This window comes from Pristiophorus japonicus, chromosome 6, assembly GCF_044704955.1.
Source record: "Pristiophorus japonicus isolate sPriJap1 chromosome 6, sPriJap1.hap1, whole genome shotgun sequence".
Taxonomy (NCBI): Eukaryota; Metazoa; Chordata; class Chondrichthyes; family Pristiophoridae; genus Pristiophorus; species Pristiophorus japonicus.
In genome coordinates this window covers 254,837,391-254,856,893 of record NC_091982.1, presented here as the reverse complement: position 1 = coordinate 254,856,893, position 19,503 = coordinate 254,837,391, and the positions used below count along the sequence as shown (strand labels likewise).

General features: G+C 39.6%; 1 protein-coding gene across 12 annotated transcripts in view; it reads left to right on the top strand.

Annotated features, from left to right (window-relative positions):
• The window catches only part of trip12 (thyroid hormone receptor interactor 12), a 152,471-nt gene that overhangs the window by 63,578 nt on the left and 69,390 nt on the right, over positions 1-19,503 (top strand). For 8 of the 12 annotated variants that reach the window (XM_070883850.1, XM_070883849.1, XM_070883852.1 and 5 more), the window contains exons 7-15: positions 2,500-2,633; positions 8,169-8,294; positions 9,577-9,672; positions 10,523-10,674; positions 12,738-12,773; positions 12,862-12,957; positions 14,970-15,062; positions 16,250-16,411; positions 17,590-17,658. In XM_070883850.1, coding sequence (XP_070739951.1) covers positions 2,500-2,633; positions 8,169-8,294; positions 9,577-9,672; positions 10,523-10,674; positions 12,738-12,773; positions 12,862-12,957; positions 14,970-15,062; positions 16,250-16,411; positions 17,590-17,658 — 964 coding nt within the window. The remainder of the gene's footprint in view (positions 1-2,499; positions 2,634-8,168; positions 8,295-9,576; positions 9,673-10,522; positions 10,675-12,737; positions 12,774-12,861; positions 12,958-14,969; positions 15,063-16,249; positions 16,412-17,589; positions 17,659-19,503) is intronic. The other 4 variants (XM_070883860.1, XM_070883859.1, XM_070883856.1 and 1 more) reach the window with 1 other exon arrangement.

Here is a 19,503-nt window from a genome sequence, read left to right as displayed (position 1 = left end):
GCTTGGGTGCAGGTCCTTACTTACTTACCTGCGCCGATTTCTTAACTGCCTGCAATATTTTTCGGAGCTGGCCACATACGCTGACCTAAGTCGATTTGGTGTAAGTGTTATCTGGCCAAAGTGGCATAAATGGCCAAAACTGGCCTAAGTGTCTGGGAACACTCCCCGAAAAAAAAAAAAAAAACTGAACTAAAATAAATAGTTTCTAACTAAATTACTCTGTAGCAAGTTTATTGGGGAAATTTTTTTTTAAATAAGGGTCAGAACAACCAACTTACTCAAAAAAAAAAAAAATTGATGCAAGTCATGGCCAAAATTGGGCCCATGATCTATTTTCTCTTTTTTAATAGGAATACCATTATTTTTCCTCCCACCAACTGGTATATAATTCCTTGGACAAACCAGGTCGCATAACAATTGGACAGAAAATGTGCAAATAATTGAGACCCGAGCAGCAGGAAAAAAAAAATTAAACTAATTTAAATTTTTTATGACTTAAAACCCACAAAACTCAGGATGGGGAGAAGAGAATTAAATTAATGGACTTGATGCATTGAGTTAATTTTGGGATGACTGCAATGTCTGAACTTGGCTTTAAAGTTCTGTTTCCCAACATCAGGCTCTCAGAAATGCAAAAGAGCCATCCCAAATGTATTTGGTAAGTTATAAATGTCACCCACATTCTAGACCAGGAAGTGCTCTTGAAGAAGAAGTGGTGATAAAATAGTATTACAAATATTCTGAAGATCCTGGAAATATTGGGAAGGTGTAATGTTTTCTTCAGTCGTATGATTAGTTCAGTAATCTTTTGCAGTGTTATGTGAACGGTTTCATTTAGGTTGCAGGGTGAGCAGAATAAACATGAGAAGCTTACTTTACAGGTTCCAGACTACCCTTAAGCATTGATAATGGAGATCTAGTAAAATACAATCGACAGTACCTGATGTTGTATACATGTGCAGTGTAGGTTGATTTGTCATCAATAGGCATAGTGACAGAAGTAACTGGAAGACCCATTTTCAATATGAAATATTTCAGATACCTTCTGCAGATCATGAGACTTAGTGTGTGCAAAATATGGAGAAGTTTCAGTTTTGGGTGCAATTGGCTATTCAACCATAAATTGCACCCATTTTGGGAAGAGTGTTTTTCTCGAGTTTCCACTCTGCTCATCTACATATCACTGATTGCAAAATCTGCCATAAACTGGCATAATCGAGCAGCATTTTAAAATTCAATTAAAAAAAAATTACTTCAATATTGCTTGATGTATTTACGAGTGGTCACTTCGTGCAGATTGATTTCAGCTGAAAATGGGTTTATCGCAAAAGATGGGCATTTTTAATCTGTCATTGCACCATCTGAGTAGCTCTACTTTTAAATGACTGAAAATGACCTTTAAAATATGCAAACCATTTGCTAGTAATATTGGGGTATATTAGTCAGTTTCTTGTGCCCAAAAGAACCAGCACAATTTTTCGAGTCTCCTCGAACGCCTGTGCAATTAGCAGAAACTCCCAGTGGTTGATTTTTGCATGATGTTTTTTAAACTGGCTCAAAAGATCACGGAAATTCTTTGTGCTGAATGTAATTTGTGCTTAAAATTTCATCTTTTCCACGGCTTAGACAGATTTGTCAAACCAGTGCAACAGAGCAGAAACTCTATTTAGCAGCCTGGTCGTGGAATTTTATTTATGGGAGTCATCAATTTAATTTTTTGCTTGGCTAGGTGTCCAACATGTGGACTAAACCAATCACCATGTTTGAGTCTACATTTCAAGATGCCTATAACCATGTTTGGGTTTAGGTTTGCCCAGTTATGGAATGCATTCTTCCTCTCCCATAGCAACATATCCCAGTTATCCAACTTGAGGGAGGTTGGGTACAGATTAGCAGAATCATGGCTTACAGACCCCTAACTGCACCCGTCTACTACTAGAATTTAACCAGCCAAAACTACATCTTGCTGGAACAGTGAACTTGTATGTTTCCTGCTGCTTGTACAAGAAGGGCTTTTATCTGCAGGATTATTTGTGGACAAGCTAAGAATACCAGCCCCCTGTGACTAGTCTGCACCTCTAGTTTCTATTAATGAGCAATGCTGCATGGTTGGTCTGTAATGCTTTGGAGTACTGCAGGTTTGATGGGCTTGCACTGAGTTACAGAATCTACCATAGAGGATAGATTTTAGTTCCAAATTTGCATCACCGTAACCCCAAAGAGACTCTGGCTTTGTTTTACACTCCTTTCTCTACCATATGAGGATAGTCATCAGTTAGACAGCTGATGAGTGCTAGGTGGACAACAGGTGCCAAGAACAACTCATAAATGGTACAGTAAGCAGTGCAAGTCACTTTAAATGGTGAATGGATGGTTCAGTATGAACACTCTGTTGAATGGTGGTTTCACCAATTGGAGTTGCAGATTGTGCACAGTAAATGCTTTGGTCGGAACAATTTCAGATGTTTTCCCCTTTCCCCCCCCCACATCCCAAAATAGTCGGCGAGGCTCTGGCCTGGGCAAAAGAGGAGCATCTGAGGCTCGCCGACAGGAGAAGATGGCAGATCCTGATAACAACCAGGATGGAGCAAATTCTTCTGCACGCACAGAAGATGTACCTCAAGGAGCATCAGGTAAGAAAGCGATCATTTTTAACCAGGGCTGATTATTTAAAAAAAAATTAAGATGTATAATTTGTTACCACCTCAAAGCTTTCATCTGATAGTATGGCTGTAGTGGGCTGCTAAGTGAGGTTTGGTGATGCTCTTGGCGTCTGAAAAATTCCGCTTTTAAGCGTCGCCCTGACAACTGAGGCAGTGCGAGCCTGGAACTATTGCAGGTTCTGTCAAAGGGGACAAAATGAGAAGTAACAAGTAATGACTATGACATCACAATGATGGAGGGTGGTGATTTGTCCTTCAATATTAATTTAATCAGTGGACAGGGAATGAATTTTAAAGACGGCTAATAACCGATTTTAGTTTGTTTCAATTTTACTAATTTTAACTTAATTTATATCAAATACAATAATCTTGATTTACTGATTCTTCTATTGCAGAATCCTCCTTGTATTTACCATGTAAATTGAATTTTTCTCTTTTTCTTGTATCAATCCGCGTGCACATTTTGTCTGCTGTTTCAGACCCGAGCCATTGACTTCTTTTTATACTTCCTTTTATAAGAATATAAGAAATGGGAACAGGAGTAGGCCTTACAGCCCCTCGAGCCTTCTCCGCCATTCAATAAGATCATGGCTGATCTGATCATGGACTCGGCTCCACTTCCCTGTCTGGTCTCCATAACCCCTTGTTGGTTAAGAAACTTGTCTATTTCTGTCTTAAATTTATTCAATGTCCCAGCATCCACAGCTCTCTGAGGCAGCAATTTCCACAGATTTACAACCCTCTGAAGAAATTTCTCCTCATTTCTGTTTTAAATGGGCGGCCCCTTATTCTAAGATTATGCCCCCTAGTTCTACTCTCCCCTATTGGTAGAAACATCCTCTCTGCATCCACCTTGTCAAGCCCCCTCATAATCTTACACGTTTCGATAAGATCACCTCTCATTCTTAATTCCAATGAGTAGAGGCCCAACCTACTCAACCTTTCCTCATGAGTCAACCCCGTCATCCCCAGAATCAACCTAGTGAACCTTCTCTGAACTGCCTCCAAAGCAAGTATATCCTTTCATAAATATGGAAACCAAAACTGCACGCAGTATTCCAGGTGTGACCTCACCAATACCTTGTATAGCTGTAGCAAGACTTCCCTGCTTTTATACTCCATCCCCTTTGCAATAAAGGCCAAGATTCCATTGGCCTTCCTGATCTCTCGCTGTACCTGCATAGTAACCTTTTGTGTTTCATGCACAAGTACCCCCAGGTCCCACTGTACTGCGGCACTTGACGATCTTTCTCCATTTAAATAATAATTTGCTCTTTGATTTTTTTTCTACAAAGTGCATGACCTCACACTTTGACATCATATTCCTTCTCCCGAGACTTTTTCTTGCTTTCCCCTCCCTGGTCAATATCTAATGTTGACATGCCACCTCATCTACCCTCTCATACACTGTCCTTCAAAATCCTTACACATAGAATTCATTATTCTTCAACCTTCCTACTCTCCTGCTGTCCCTGGCTTGACTCCCTTTTAGAAAAGCCTGCAGCTTCCCTCCGTGCCTCTCCTGGCATTCTCCGAAGGGCCCACCGTGGCCCTCGTCGCTGTATCCTCACAAGCAGCAGCCCCAACTGTCCCATCCTAATCTCTCTCCAACCTTACCATCCAGCTTGTCCCGGGAAGGCTAAGCTTGCAAATCTTCCCCGTGCAACTCATTCCTCCAACCAATGACTGTGTATTCTGGTGGGAGATCAGCCGTCACGGATGTTCTCAATCTCCTTATAAAATGTCCGTTCATTTTCAAACAAGGCCCTTGCCATCCATTACCTTATGGATGAATGCATTGACATCATGGTACTAACAGAAACTTGGCTGAAGGATAATGACACACTTCCTTTAATCAAAGCCTCCCCTCCCAGCTATACCTTTTACCACTTGCCCTGCCCAGACTGCTGTGGTGGGGGTATAATTCACATCATTTAATCATACCTTGATCTGTCCCCTTGCTGCTCTGGCATTTTCTCATTTTTTGAATATCTCCTTATTCCACCCCTCTAACCCCTAATTCAAAATTCTTGTTTTCGACTGCCCACCCAAACAAACGTTAGCACGGCTTTCCTCCCTCAGCCTTTGCACTGGGCGACTTCTCATCCTTGGTGATTTCAACCTCCATCTCAACTCATGTGTTCTCTCCTCTGAATTCACAACCCTCCTATCCTTCCTTAACCCATATTCACGACCACCCCTTGACCTTGTACCCCCTCGTGCCCTTGCTATTCCAACTGTATCAATTAAAGATAAAGCCATCTCTTGACAATTTCCTTGTATTGCTCTCAACCCGCATTTCCCCTTTCCCAATCCACACCACCGTCCTTCTGCATTCGCCCCGGGGAAAAAAACTCTCTACAAATTCTATTACACCTGCACTTATCAACTCTAAACTGTCCAACCTTTGGCCCTCTTAATGACATTTCTTCAGCCGCAAATCTGCTCAATCACACCCTCACTACCACTTTTAATGCCCTAGTCCATATTAAAATGATTACTCTCTCTCCCACCCTTACTGTTCCCTCATCTTCGCTCCCTCAAATCAAAAGGGTGTTAACTTGAACGGATGTGGCGGACAACTGGTTTAGCCATTCACCGCCAGATCTGGTTCAAACACACAAAACACTATCGGTTCTTACTCTTGTCTACAAAATCTGCTCACTATTCCAGGATCACTCTGGATTGGAAAAATAACCCTAGACTACTATTCTCTCCTGCTAACAATCTCCTTAAACCTCCCTCCCCTATTTCCACCAGACTCGCCACCAACAAGTGTGAGGAGCTCATGGACTTTTTTTGTATCAAAGATTGAGACCATCCGATCAGCTGCCTCCTAAGAGTTCCCTTCCTGCACGTAGCCCACAGGGCCAAACTTCATCTGATGCTCCCACCTGCCCTAGCCCTAAACTCATTTTTTCTAGTTTCTCTTTGATCTCCCCTCTTAATCTCTCCAAACTCATCTTATCCATGAGACTCACTTCCTTACTCTGTTGACTCAATTCCCATTAAACTGCTGACCACCCAGCTTCCTTTTCTGGCTCTTGTTAGCTGACATTGTTAATGGTTCTCTGTCCTTGGGTACTGTTCCCCTCTCCAAATCTGCTGTCATCACTCCTCTCCTCAAAAAAAAAACCCTTGACCCCACTTTGCTTGCTAGCTATTGCCTCATCTTCAACCTTCCTTTCCAATCCAAAGTATTTGAACGTGTTGATGCCTCCCAAATCCGTGATCCTCTTTCCATGAATTTAACGTTTGTATCCCTTCAATCTGGCTTTTGCCCCTGCCACAGTACCGAAACTGCTCTCGTCAAAGTCACAAATTATATCCTATGACTGTGACAAAGGTAAACTATCCTTCCTTGTCCTTCTGGACTTGTCTACAAACTTTGACACAGTTGACCACTCCATCCTCCTCCAGTGCCTCTCCACCAGTGTCCAGCGAGGTGGGACTGCACTCATCTGGTTCCATTCTTATCTATCTAATTGTAGCCAGAAAATCTCCAGCAATGGAGATTTTTCTTCCCACACCCACATCGCAAGCTCTGGTGTCCCCCAAGGATCTGTCCTTGGTCCCTTCTTATTTACATACTGCCCCTTGGCAATATCATCCGAAACAGCCAGTTTCCATATGTACACAGATGACACCCAGCTCTGCCCCTCCACCACTTCTGTCGACCCTTGCTTGGTATCTAAATTGTCAGATTGCTTGTCTGACATCCAGTACTAGATGAGCAGAAATTTTCTCCAATTAAATATTGGGAAGACTGAAGCCATTACCTTTGGTCCCTGTCACACTGTTTCCTAACCACTGACTCCATCCCTCTCCCTAGCATCAATCTGAGGGTGAACAAGACTGTTCGCAACCTAGATGTCATAGTTGACCCTGAAATGAGTTTCCAGCCGCATATCTGTGGCATAACTAAAACTGCCTTTTTCCTCCATAACATTGCCTGCCTCCGCCCCTACCTCAACTCATCTGCTGCTGAAACCCTCATTCATGCCTTTGTTACCTCTCGATTTGACTACTCCAACTTGCTCCTGGCTGGCCTTTCACATTCCATCCTATGTAAACATGAAGTCATCCAAAACTCAGCAGCCCGTGTACAAACCTGCTAGTTGAGATCACCATCACCTCAGTGCTTTCTGACCTACATTGCCTTGATTTCCAAATTCTCATCCTTGTTTACAAATCACTCCATGGACTTGCCCCTCCCTATTTCTCATCTTTTTCAACCTCACAATCTCAAGATGTCTGCACTCGTCAAATTCTGGCCTCTTGAACATCCCTCATTATAACTGTTCAACCATCGGTGGCCGTGCCTTCAGCTGCTGGGGCCCTAAGCTCTGGAACTCTCTCCCGAAGCCTCTACACCTCTCTACCCCTCTTTCCTCTAACACTTGTTAAAACCAACCTCTCTAAACAAGCTTTTGATCATCTGCCTTAATTTCTTCTGTGGTGTCAAATTTATCTCTTTGTCTAACACTTGCGAAGCACCTTGGGATCGTTTACTACGTTAAAGGTGCTATATAAATAAGTTATTATGTAATGTCAAGTGGCAGCTGTGAACACTTTATCCAAGCAATAAGGCTTTATCTCCCAACTTCCAGTGGATATCTTAAATCTTGTTCGATCAGAGGTTACATGATCATTCTTTTGAAATCTGAGACTATCTTTTGGGCTTGAGTTCCCTGGAAAGTGATGTCATTTGACACTAACAGGAATCTTAATCTCCACAAATTTATGATCCCCTTTGATTTCTGCCGTTGTGATTTATTAAATGGTTACACTCTTGGCCCTGGTTTACATCAGCTCTGTAAGCTTCAGTAATTTCTTTTGATGAGTTGGATTCTTTTCTTCAGCTCCATCTGATTGTGTAGTTTATTCCCACCTCCTATATGGTTTTCCATATTTTTCAGATGTAGTTCATCCTCTGTTTACACAGTTCTTTGATCCTAATATTTTTCTTATTTGGAGTGATTGGATCTCCTTGATTTTGATCAATTATATTTAAGTGTAGATAACCCTGCAGATTGCTTTTATTGTATTGGAGGAAGATCACAATATTCCTGGAAATTTTCTCCATTGCACAATGGACCTATTCACAATGGTGTGAATCAACCATACTCTGAACAAGATACCTAAATCTAAGTTGTCAGTGAAGCCTTTACTAGTTAGAGGAACATTTTCTTGTGACTGGCCAGGCTATTGCTAGTACTTTGTGGTAAACATTATGTAAAAGATCTTCACTTTGGGGTCAGCCAAATGGTTGTTAAAAGTACTATACCTAATGTGTAATGATTTGCTACCAGTACTCAAACTTTTACGCTGTTCAATTTAAGTAAATGGTATTTTATACAGACTTGGAGAAACCAACTGAAATTAAAAAACTTGGAAAAAAATTTGCTGTGATCCAAGCTTGTAACTTGCCCTCCTAAGTATTGTAATGGAGCTTCCAGTAAACTAAGCATAGAGTTCAGTTGATTTTATTTGGTTACTTTAAAGGATTTTTTAACAAAAGTGGAGTGACTGTCTTGTTCACTTCAGCTTCTAGTTCCGTTGCTGGAGCTGTTGGAATGCCAACTTCTGGAGAGAGTGAGTCAGATGATTCTGAAATGGGCCGACTGCAAGGTAAGGAATCTTCAGAACTAATTATTAACACTTGTAAACCCGTAGTACTGAAATCTCTCTGCTCAAGTATATTTGTAAGCGTTCACTTATGCAAAATGTGAAGCCTATCTTTAAACTTGTGCAGAATAAAGCACTCCTTTCATTTCCTCAAGGTGTCCCAAAATGCTTCACTTCCAGTGAATTAGTCTTTGAAATGCAGCTAATGAGAGTAAACGTGACTTGGGTTCCACAAGCGGGCAGGGGGGGAGGAGGAGGAGGAGGGTTAGAGAAGAATCATTATATAATCAGAGAAGCCATCATATTTCGATTCAAACCAGTCGGTCTGCATTGGTCTAAAGTCAGTAGTTCCTGAATTTGGACTGATGAGTCACAAAAACTGGCACCCTTGGACAGGGGGAGGGGGGGGGGGTACATTTTCAACTTGCCTCCTGGATGTGAAACTAGCGTTGCAGATCCAATTTTCGTATTCGTTGGTTTTAGTAGAATTGAAAATCAGGCAGTAGATCCACAATGGCAATTTTACATGTGTGGCAAGTTTAAGAAATCTACCCCATATACTGATGCTGCAAGCAAACTTTCCTCTTGCAATGGAAATAGATGAACTATCAATCATAGGGCATGTTATCACACCTGGATTTGGGGCTAGGGCTTTATGATGGGCAGCAGGTTGATATGATGCTTCATGGAATTTCTACGATCCTTCTGGCCAAGACATTGCATCGTTTCCTTCTGACAGATCCCTGCTGTATGCATGTTCTCAAATTATGAATAAATGCTATTAGCAAGGAAATCGGCCCTTTTTTCTCTTTCCTCTCTGTCTGCAAGTGTCCCATTTTCTTTCCCTTTCTCTCGCTCACCTTTCTTTTATGCTCTGGCTCTTTCGTGCTCTGTTTAACACGCCCCCCCCCCCCCCTTAATTGAAGCAGTTTAATTAATTTAAACGGTGTTGCATTTGTAACTAACTCAAAGGCTAGTGTTGCCATGTCTGTGGTGTTGGTTTCTACCTCTGTTGCAAGTAGATGGAAATTATGTTTCACCACTTGGTAAGTACCGTATGCTTACCTTCACCTTGTGTGATGCATTAGTGCAAAGACACATTCCCACAAGTGTTTTGGCTTATTCATTGAAACGTTTTTGCTGAATTATGGACGTGTCAAAAATTTAAAATCTCAAATGCAGAAATCAGTTAAATACAACCTTACTAATGTTCCCATTGAACTGAACACTAGTGTACTGGAATATGCTTTACCAGTAACTTATCCTAGTGCTTGTCTTGTTCCAGCTTTATTAGAAGCACGTGGCCTTCCACCCCACCTTTTTGGCCCTCTTGGTCCACGAATGTCCCAGCTTTTTCATAGAACAATTGGAAGTGGAGCAAGTGAGTAATCATGCTGATAAGTAGTAGAGCAATTTTTCTTTGCAACTGTTATTGCTGCAAGTGTCAATTTAGCTTTAAGAAATGTTTGTAATTTTGTTTTAACTCATTAGCAACGTGCATAAGTGTTCTTGCTTGATTTTGCATTTTTTGGGGAATGTTTGTGCAGGATGAGAGATACTGATGCTGGGGAGTAGAATGCTTTTCTCGAGTGCCGAATCTCTGCTTCGAGTACTCCAGATCAGTTATTGCAGAGCCAGATGCAGAAAATTTTAACTTGCTCCAACAATGTACCTTGATGCTCACTCTGAATGCCCTATTCTTGCTGATGTCATTTCCATTTTTCACACCAGCTATTGAACTTCTGAATGAGATTGCAATTGTTTTAGCAACTTGTAATTTTTTAGGGGCAGTTTCTGTGCTGTGAATTAGCACCATTTGGAATTGGGCATAGAAAATCCTGTGTGATATCCATTTGAACCCTTAGTGAGTCGAGGTTTGTAATACTTTGTCTGATCTGGATTCAAGAACTGGTTTCACAAGTGAGATGTTCTAATCCACTGTGCCACATATTCCTTAAGTAGTTTATTCTGGAATGCTGGGCAGATGACCATAGTGGCACAGTAACTTGTACTGACCATCAGTGGTGCAAATTGGTATGGTGTGGGCTTTTGGCTTGATTTCAGTCTGGACAATCTGAAGTATTTCATTGGACTTGAGTCTGCTGCCATTGCTCACTTGCTATTCACTAAGTAGCTCAGCATAGTGGATTGCCTGCACTGTTGTCAGAGGTGTGGCCTTGGGACGACCGTATCGTGGAGCTAAAAGTAACAGTTGGAAACCATTTTCTCAGGTTCAAAGGCGCAACAGCTCCTACAGGGTCTACAAGCTACTGGAGATGAGAGTCAGCAACTTCAAGCAGTCATCGAGATGTGCCAGCTATTGGTAATGGGGAATGAAGAAACACTGGGAGGATTTCCAGTGAAGAGTGTTGTCCCAGCTTTGGTAGGAACCATAAAGAAAATGTCTAATCATTCTTTTGCATTCAAAAGCTAGCAGCAATGTTACACCACATCAGTTTCATTTCTATAGCACTCCACATACAAAGTTGTCTCGGCTCTAAGTACAAGGGTGAATTTTTTTGTAATTGTTGTGTTCAGAACACTATGAATATCACTTTCAAAACCCAAATCATCAATTCCAGTGGGCAGATTGTAGTACTGACAGTTCAATAGCCATCAAGTCCAAAATGACATGCTAAATATATTGGGGGAAAAAATACAATCTGATTTCAAACCGGCTGCTTTTCTGGCATATAACAAGTACACAATTGGTACCGTGAGTTTCATGAGAGCAGTACTTTCGTGCAAGAATTGAATTATTCCAGTCTTAAGTCCATTAGCACTTGAATAAATACTTAGTGCACCAAGTTGGCATTCTCCAAAACTTTTTAAGCATGGTACATTACTTCCAATTTTCTCACTTAGCTTCATAACTGGCAAAACATTGATGGAAAATAGCCTTGTGAAGATACTCACATTTGTAGCATCCTGTATAAAATAAATATGGATAAAGAACACTATGCAGAATCTGCAACAATAAAGAAATGAAGTATTAACTTTCATTTCCAGTTATTGAAATGTGCATATGAATGTGCAGGTGAAACTGTCAATTCAATTTACTTAAACATATCATGATCATATAAAATTCATTGGAAAATACTCCGTGGTGTTCAAGGAAATTGTTTAAACTAAACTAAATCTTGAAAGTTGTTTGAAGTTTTGCATAAGTACAGACAAATTCTAACAGTAGTAAATTGAGGCGAATATTGAGATTTTAATCTTTGCTTTAATTGTACAGAAGAATAAGTTACACCAGTGAGTGGTATGCAAAAGATGTAAGTGGTAACCCCAGTTTAAATGTCATGAGGAAATGTTTGGCAGATCCAACTCTTGATCGAGATCTTTAGGGGAGTAAGTTATTCTGGTAACGATGTAATAGTTATCTCTACAAGCCAGCATGTTGGGATTAACATCCAAGCAGAAGAATATAGCGAGCACTGGCTTCACTAAGTGGAAACCAGGGATATGTTTTATGCTGAACATGGTTGAGATACCACACTGTTCACAACTTTGGATTCATATTTGACCCTGAAATGAACTTTCGACCACATACGCAGCATAATTAAGACTGCCTATTTCCATCTCTGTAACATCACCCTTGCCTCAGCTCATCTGTTGAAGCCCTCATCCATGCCGTTGTTACCTCTAGCCTTGCCTATTCCACCGCACTCCTGGCTGGCCTCCCACATTCTACATTATGTAAATTTGAGGTGATCCAAAACTCGGCTGCCTGTGTCCTAACTCGCACCATCCCACTCACCCATCACCCCTATGCTCGCTGACTTACATTGGCTCTTGGTTAAGCAGTGCCTTGATTTCAAAATTCTCATCCTTGTTTTCAGATCCCTCCATGGCCTTGCCCCTCCCTATCTCTCATCTCCTTTCGCCTCATAATCCCTGAGATATTTGTGCTCCTCTACATCTGCCCTCTTGAGCATCCCTGATTTATAATTGCTCAACCATTGGTGGCCGTGCCTTTTATTGCCTTGGCCCTAAGTTCTGGAATTCCCTGCTTCTCTCCCCCTCTTTCCTCCTTTTTGCGATGCTCCTTAAAACCTACCACTTTGACTAAGCTTTTGGTCACCTGTCCTAATTTCCTGTGGCTCGGTGTCTTTTTTTGTGTCTATGTTCCTGCGAAGCGCCTTGGGGGGGTTTTGTTACATTAAAGGCGCTATATAAATACAAGTTCTGATGGAGTGTGAAGATGCTAAAGCTAGGTTGTATTATCTTAACTGGCAGTGATTTGTTTGGTGATTTATATTGAGAAATACAAACATTCTAAAGTTTGAACAGAAATGCTAGTTAAATGTGTTTCAAAATGAATTACCTTCTCGGTTAGTTCTTAAATGTATACAAAATCTCATACAATTTCTAATCTTTTACATGCCCTTGACTCTTGAAGTATGCACATCAACTCTTGTCATTAATAACTTTATTTCTTTACAGATAACTTTGTTGCAGATGGAGCATAACTTTGACATTGTAAGTATTTCCCACTAGGTTGATTTTAAAATGTTCCTGCGTTGGTTGTTCATTTACTGAAGTGTTCTGATTACTTCTAAAATTACAGATGAACCATGCTTGCAGAGCATTGACTTACATGATGGAAGCTCTGCCTAGGTCATCGGCTGTTGTTGTTGATGCTATTCCAGTCTTCTTGGAAAAGGTGAGAATAAGTTAACCAATTGCAGAATCTTTATGAACCTCTTAACAACCACTTTCCTGCTTTCATACTCTTGTCAAATATTGTCACTCATACTAAATGTGGGAATATCTGATTAGTAACAGCAGCAATAAATTGTGAATGTTTTAAACAGCATATATTTACACAATAGCAAAACTAAATAATTCTTCCTTGTACTCTCCGCATAGTGCTGAGTAGTTATTAAGGCAGCTGTGACATCTATCAGAAATGTTGACCTGGGTAAACCTACTGACTGCATATATTGGATTTCCATTCAGGCAAAGAAATGGACATTGAGTCTCCATATTTTGAGCAAACTGCTTCCTGTTCCTCCTTCCCCTGCCCCCTCCCACCTCCCATAAGACTACCCTTTCAAGGCCTTGACTTATAAAGAGTAATATTTGGCCAGCATTTGTTTCCAACCTGCATTGTATTTCTGGAGGTCTGAAATGCTTTAAACCTGCCAAAGGAAATCCAAGTCCCACATTTAAACTGCCAGGAAGGAGTGTGTGTGGCATAAGACTTGCTGTTTCCTATTAACAATCTGGCTTGTTTTGTGTAGGTTTCTGCAAATAAGTGTCTCCCTTTTTAATCCTTGTGCATCTAAAGTTTTATAAATGTAACACTTGGAGCACTGATAAGGTACAAGACCCAAAAACCATCCCTTTTCTAATAGATGTCGCATTGCCTATCTACTTTTCAAATTATCTTGATCGCTTCTCTTTAATGCATCCAGTTGCTGCTTGAATCTGTTACCTCTGCTTCAGTGTGTTCTGTGATCATTTTTCTCTCCCTTATGTAATAAGGTTCTTTGCTTCCTTTCTTATTTTTAACTTGTGTCCTCTGACATTTGAACCCTTCATTGCTGTCGACCGTTTGCCAGTGTCTTGCCTAATCTTGCCAAAAAGATCTGAATCTTTATGAATGTGTTAATTGGCTTTACTTATTATTTGGAATTTGCAAACTTGGAGTTTTTAAACTTTAGGATACCCTGATCCAAGTTGGAATGCATTTAAAAATAAGAACCCTATGATTTTGTCCCCCTTGAGTTCTTGCTCTTTCTAGCCTGAAAACTTGCCATTTATGGTTCCCTTGGTTTTCTGTTTTTTTTTAAGGTCATAATGCATCAGTTTAATTTATTCCCATTCCATGACTCTTGGCTATTAATCACCAATGTAGAAAGGTGGCTCCCATAGTCCAATTATATAATATCAATTGTTATCCCTCCACATATATATAATTTTTGGAAATTCCTAACATGTTTAAAAATGACCCCTGTGCTGACTTTTATTTAACAAGTGCTTTTCCAAGTTAACCCCTCGATCTGATTCAAAGGGATTTCTACATGTCTGAAAAGAGGTATCTATTTTGCAGTCATTGTTGAAGGTAGCTTTGAAACCAGGTTCCTGTAGGTTCCCTTAAATCTTAGAAATAGTTGGAAATTGGGAAATTTGTCAAACTCCAATGTCCTTGTTTTGGATACTTCTGAAAACCAGTCTCAATTCCTCCTTATTCTCAGCCAAACTAGCCATGTAGAAATTGCATTTTCTGATTGCTAGCGCTTTCAAGGTAAATTATTTTATTGGAACTCCTGTCTACTTGCGCTATAAATATTTGCATTGACATTTAGATGTACTGAATTTAGTCCTGATTGCTTTAATCAGAACACTTTTTTTGTTGAAAAAGTAGTGTAGGCTGAGGGTCCAGTACTTTGAGGTAACAGGAATCTACTTGTACTGCAGTGAATTGCACAGTATTCATATAAATTTGCATCTTGCAAAACAAGTGCAGGAAAAATAGGATGGTATCAGTGCAAGGCTATTGCGTAACATTTTTGTCTTTTGGTTCTTATGATTGTAATTGTTCTGTACAGTGCCCTTTGAAGACCAAAATAGGTTTGAAATTTAATTTATTTCTGTAATGTAGTGTTTTATTGTGTCTCTAGGGTGAATTATAAATCTTTTCATGTATGTAAATTTCATTCTTGATTCCAGCTACAAGTCATTCAGTGCATCGATGTGGCTGAACAGGCTTTGACTGCTCTGGAAATGTTATCACGTAGACATAGTAAAGCCATTTTACAAGCTGTAAGTATTGTAAATTTTTATTGGTGTGAGGAAGACATCATTTCCTTTTCCTAAAAGTTCATACATAAATTACTACTTTTATCCCCCAAGATAGTGATGAATGCTAGGATATAGATGTAGGGCCTGTAGTCATTTGTTCGTGCCTAAATAGTCATTCGTATGCAAGCTGATGTAGCAATTATCAGCATGGGGACATCAAGCTTGATGCTATTCCCACCTGATATTCTGTACACAATGGAAGCATGGGTAACTGGTAGAAATCAGTAGTAGTATCCCTAGCCAGTGTTTTTTTTTCCCTCGAAGGTCAGTTGCTGCATTCTCTTTCGAAGTGGGCTGCACAGCTGAAGGAAGCTTCAGTCAATAGAACAAAAAAACTAAGCCGGAGCCTTTTCTGAGTCTCTATGAAGTATTGCACCAGAGGGCCTTTGAGCCCAGTTTTGCAAAACCAATAAAAAGAAAGGCGACAAAAGACTGCACATTAATTTTGCCCCTTCCAGCCAATGATGCAACCATTTAAGCTTATTGAACTGATCCAACTAAGCAATCTCTTTGGGGGGGGGGGGGGCGGAATCCTGCAACCAATTCAGGAAGAAACTTCAGGGAAATTCCCCTCCAACTCCAAGGAACTCAGCAAGGCTTCAGCAGATTGCAGTAGCCCATACTCACAATGCTAACTAGCAATTTACCTTCTGTACTTGGAAATGTACTTTTCTCTCAGGAACTTGCCCCGGTCCATTTTAAAGGATTGTAGCGACTCCTTAACTACTATAGGTTTTGGTGGTCTAGTTTAGAAGGTAATTGCTGAAAATAAATACTTCCTGGCATTTACTCTAACACGTTGTTTAAGTATTTTATGTGCACTGTCTAGACATACAGACTTATCCATTTGAAATAATCTGTACAACTAGACTGAATCTAGTTTTTTCATCATTTTAAAAGCTTCCATCATATCCCCTCTGAAGCTAGTTTCATAGTCTGAGATGTGCAAGAAATCGACAGATCTTTTTTTTTATTTTGAATACTTTTTTGTAATGTATAAAAGGAATTTGTATAAAGTAAGAATGTGATTCCATGTAATTTAAGATTAAGTTTTACAAATCATTCTTTTCTATCTTCCCTTATCTTGGCTCCTCCTTCTACCCTGCCCAAACATAGTGTGAATAACTTCTTTTCTTATAACTTTAAAGGGAGGTTTGGCTGATTGTTTGCTGTACCTGGAGTTCTTCAGCATCAATGCCCAGCGAAATGCCCTGGCAATAGCAGCAAACTGCTGCCAAAGTATTACACCAGATGAGTTTCACTTTGTAGCTGATTCATTGCCTTTGTTAACCCAGAGGCTGACCCATCAGGTACTGAAGACACATTTTCCATTAGTGGTGACTGAACATGTACATGTTAATTCTGAGATTTTATTTTCACAATTTATATTGAAGTGCAAAAATGTAAATACCAAAACTGAAGTTACTGTAGAGTTCATAAAAGCTACATGTGTTTCTTTGCGGGGGGCCAGTGCCTCCTATAGTGAATCTCCTACAGCCAGTGGCCACGCCAGTGTAACCCTGCTGGATATCTTTAGACTAGTGGCACTGGTTTTTATGCTGTCGCCAGAAAATTAGTCAGTTTGTGTATGCAAAGCATTTTGGATCCCATGGTGCACTTGGTTTACAGGAAGACCAGCTTCATGTGACAAAAGTTAATATGGGAAAGCAGCTCACTTAACTCGCTCCCAAAATTTGGGCTGCCAAGCAGTCATTTTTTAAACTCTAATGCTGATTTGAAACACAATTCTGATCAAAATTAAAATACTATCTCAAACCATTTCCTATGCATTCCTAATTAGGTAACTTGAGTTGAGCATGCAAAGTCTCCTATTGCTGTTTTTAAGAGTTTCATGCTGCTAAATGTCAACTGAAAGAAAAGTATTCAGAATATCCAAGTACTTTCGTATAACTTTTACTGAATGAATGTTTAAAGTGGGCTTTAGTATAATCTTCAGTTCAGCACTGGCTTTAATCTGCAATTCATCATGTTCTAAGATGTTTACCATGGTATTTGCATAAAGCTAATTACTGAAGTGTGGGTTCTTCCTTGTGGCCAGTCTTGGGAAATCTGGAAAGTTTACATTGAGGTTGCCCTGTCAAGAATCAAGTGGATAAACCACATGCGAGGTCACTGTAAAAGCAACTTTTGATATCGAGACCTGTAGATTTGGTGTAATCAGTTTTTATCCGCATGTTTTATCAGGGTATCCCGCTTCCTGAAAGGTTTTTTTTAATGATTGCAGTTGTGTGGCTGTTAATTATTCCACTTTTTTAGTAGTGGCAAAACAGACTGGATGTGGAAGAGGAATGCTGAAGTAATTTGGCTTTAAGCTGAATCAAAGTTTTTTTTTCCCCTTTTTTCTAAATTGAAGGAAGAAATTCTGATCCATTAATTTTAAATCCTCTGCAATAATTTTGTAATTGTAACTGAAATACTAATTTGTAGCTTGGTGTAATATTTTATACCACTTTCTATGTTTGATTAGGACAAGAAATCTGTCGAAAGTACTTGCCTGTGTTTTGCTCGCCTGGTGGACAACTTCCAGCATGAAGAAGTAAGACATTAAAATTACATTTTACAGTGGACACTGTTACAGTTTATACACAATGGAACACTCTCAAGTCAAACTTCCTTTAGTTCTATTTTTTGTAAAATTCAGTGTGGAAATACCTGTTGCACATATTTGATTTACAAAGCAGTTCATAGCGGCTGTCAGGAATATCGATGGTGCAAGTTACTTCTAAACTTCCATCCAGTGCTGGAAGTTGTCATTTGAAGCGCAAATTACATTTTCAGCTAGTCTTATGCAGTTGGGAAATGCAGAACTTGACTTGCTGAATACCCTGAAAGAGTCTGCATTGGATCCTTTTACTGAAGTGATTTGTGTGACCAAGAGGTTACTGGCACCTGAGTGAGACTGCGATGTTTTGTTTCTAAAAGTCAGTTGAATTTGATTTTTTTTTTAAATCAGTACTCGGATTTTTGTATGCAGCTCATTAAGTTATCTATGCAAATACTTGATTTTTTTTTTTCTCTATACTGAAACGGAGATGCTTAGTTTTGGATGTCAAGCAGTCAGTTCTCTGACTTCTGAATGGGGAATTTAAACAGACTGCAATTGGCAAGCTCTGGTATGATGGACTTGTCTCTTCAAAAATCTAATTTCCTGATTGGGAAACTAGTTATTTTTATCCTTTTTACAATTTAGCGATATAGATGTGATTGGGGAAAGTGTTTGCAAAACACTTCTGTATGTATAAATTTGACTTGAAAGAAACTATTTTAAAGCTCTACTGTTCAGAAAGTGTCCATTTTGGTTTACTCGCCAGTCGAGCTGAATGTTATGACCCATATGGTGAAGATTTGGGAACATTGAACCTAGTACATCTTAATGCTAGAAAAACCAGTGTCTTGTGACAATTTTGGCTGCAGAGACGTTTTATACACCACTGCTATAAAAATTCTAGTTTTTATTATCTTGCAATTGTAATTTTAGCTGTAGATTTTAAGTGCTAGATTCTTTCCTCGTTGGATGTCCTGTACTTGGTCAGTTACTTTTCCAGTTTTCTTGTATTTTCATTTCCTTGTGTAATTTTGCTGTGATTTCTCAGCATTTGTAGTTAAATCAATAAAGATTCCATGAGTGTTTTTGGCTGCGATATGTATAGAATTCTGGCTCAGTAGATTAGTCTATAATCATGCATGCCAGCTGGGTGTGTTGATGGGCTTTAGGTTCTAAGCTACGAGCCATGTTTGAAAACTACAGCAAACTGATTGGCTTAACCAGCTATTTTTTGGCCAAAGCATTGAAGCAAACCTGACAAAAATGTAGATGTAATGAATTCGAGACAATACCTTTTTTATACATTTAATTGGTATATTGCTGGGAAATGGCCGCCTGTGTTAATTTTGTTTTGGAGCATTTGGCTTCAGCAATTTTTTTTGAAGTTGGAAACAAAATAGAATGCATTAAAGAGCCAGTAGCAATTACATCTGCCAACTTAACTGTTGGCTAAATTGAAGCTTGAAACTCAGTCTCTAATGCTTGCATATTTTTCTGAAATGCTCTGTTGATAGGATTTCATATATTCCTCTGTTCCTCTTTGATTTAGAAGGGACATGTTGAATAAGAATTTAGCAAGAAAAGTCATATGCATAGGGGTTCTGAGATAGAAAGGCAGTTTTCTGTTTTCTCCTAGATCTCTGCACCACATACAAAGTAACCAATATTTGCCTCTTTCCCTCCCATCCCACTTCAATAAAGAAGCACTTGTCCTGTTTGTAATCTCTCCTTGACATCACGACTGATATTAGAAAGCAAGTGATTGAAAGAAAGTAGTACTTTTTATATAGCGCCTGTCCCATCAAATGAAGTACTTTTGAAATGTAGTCACTGTTG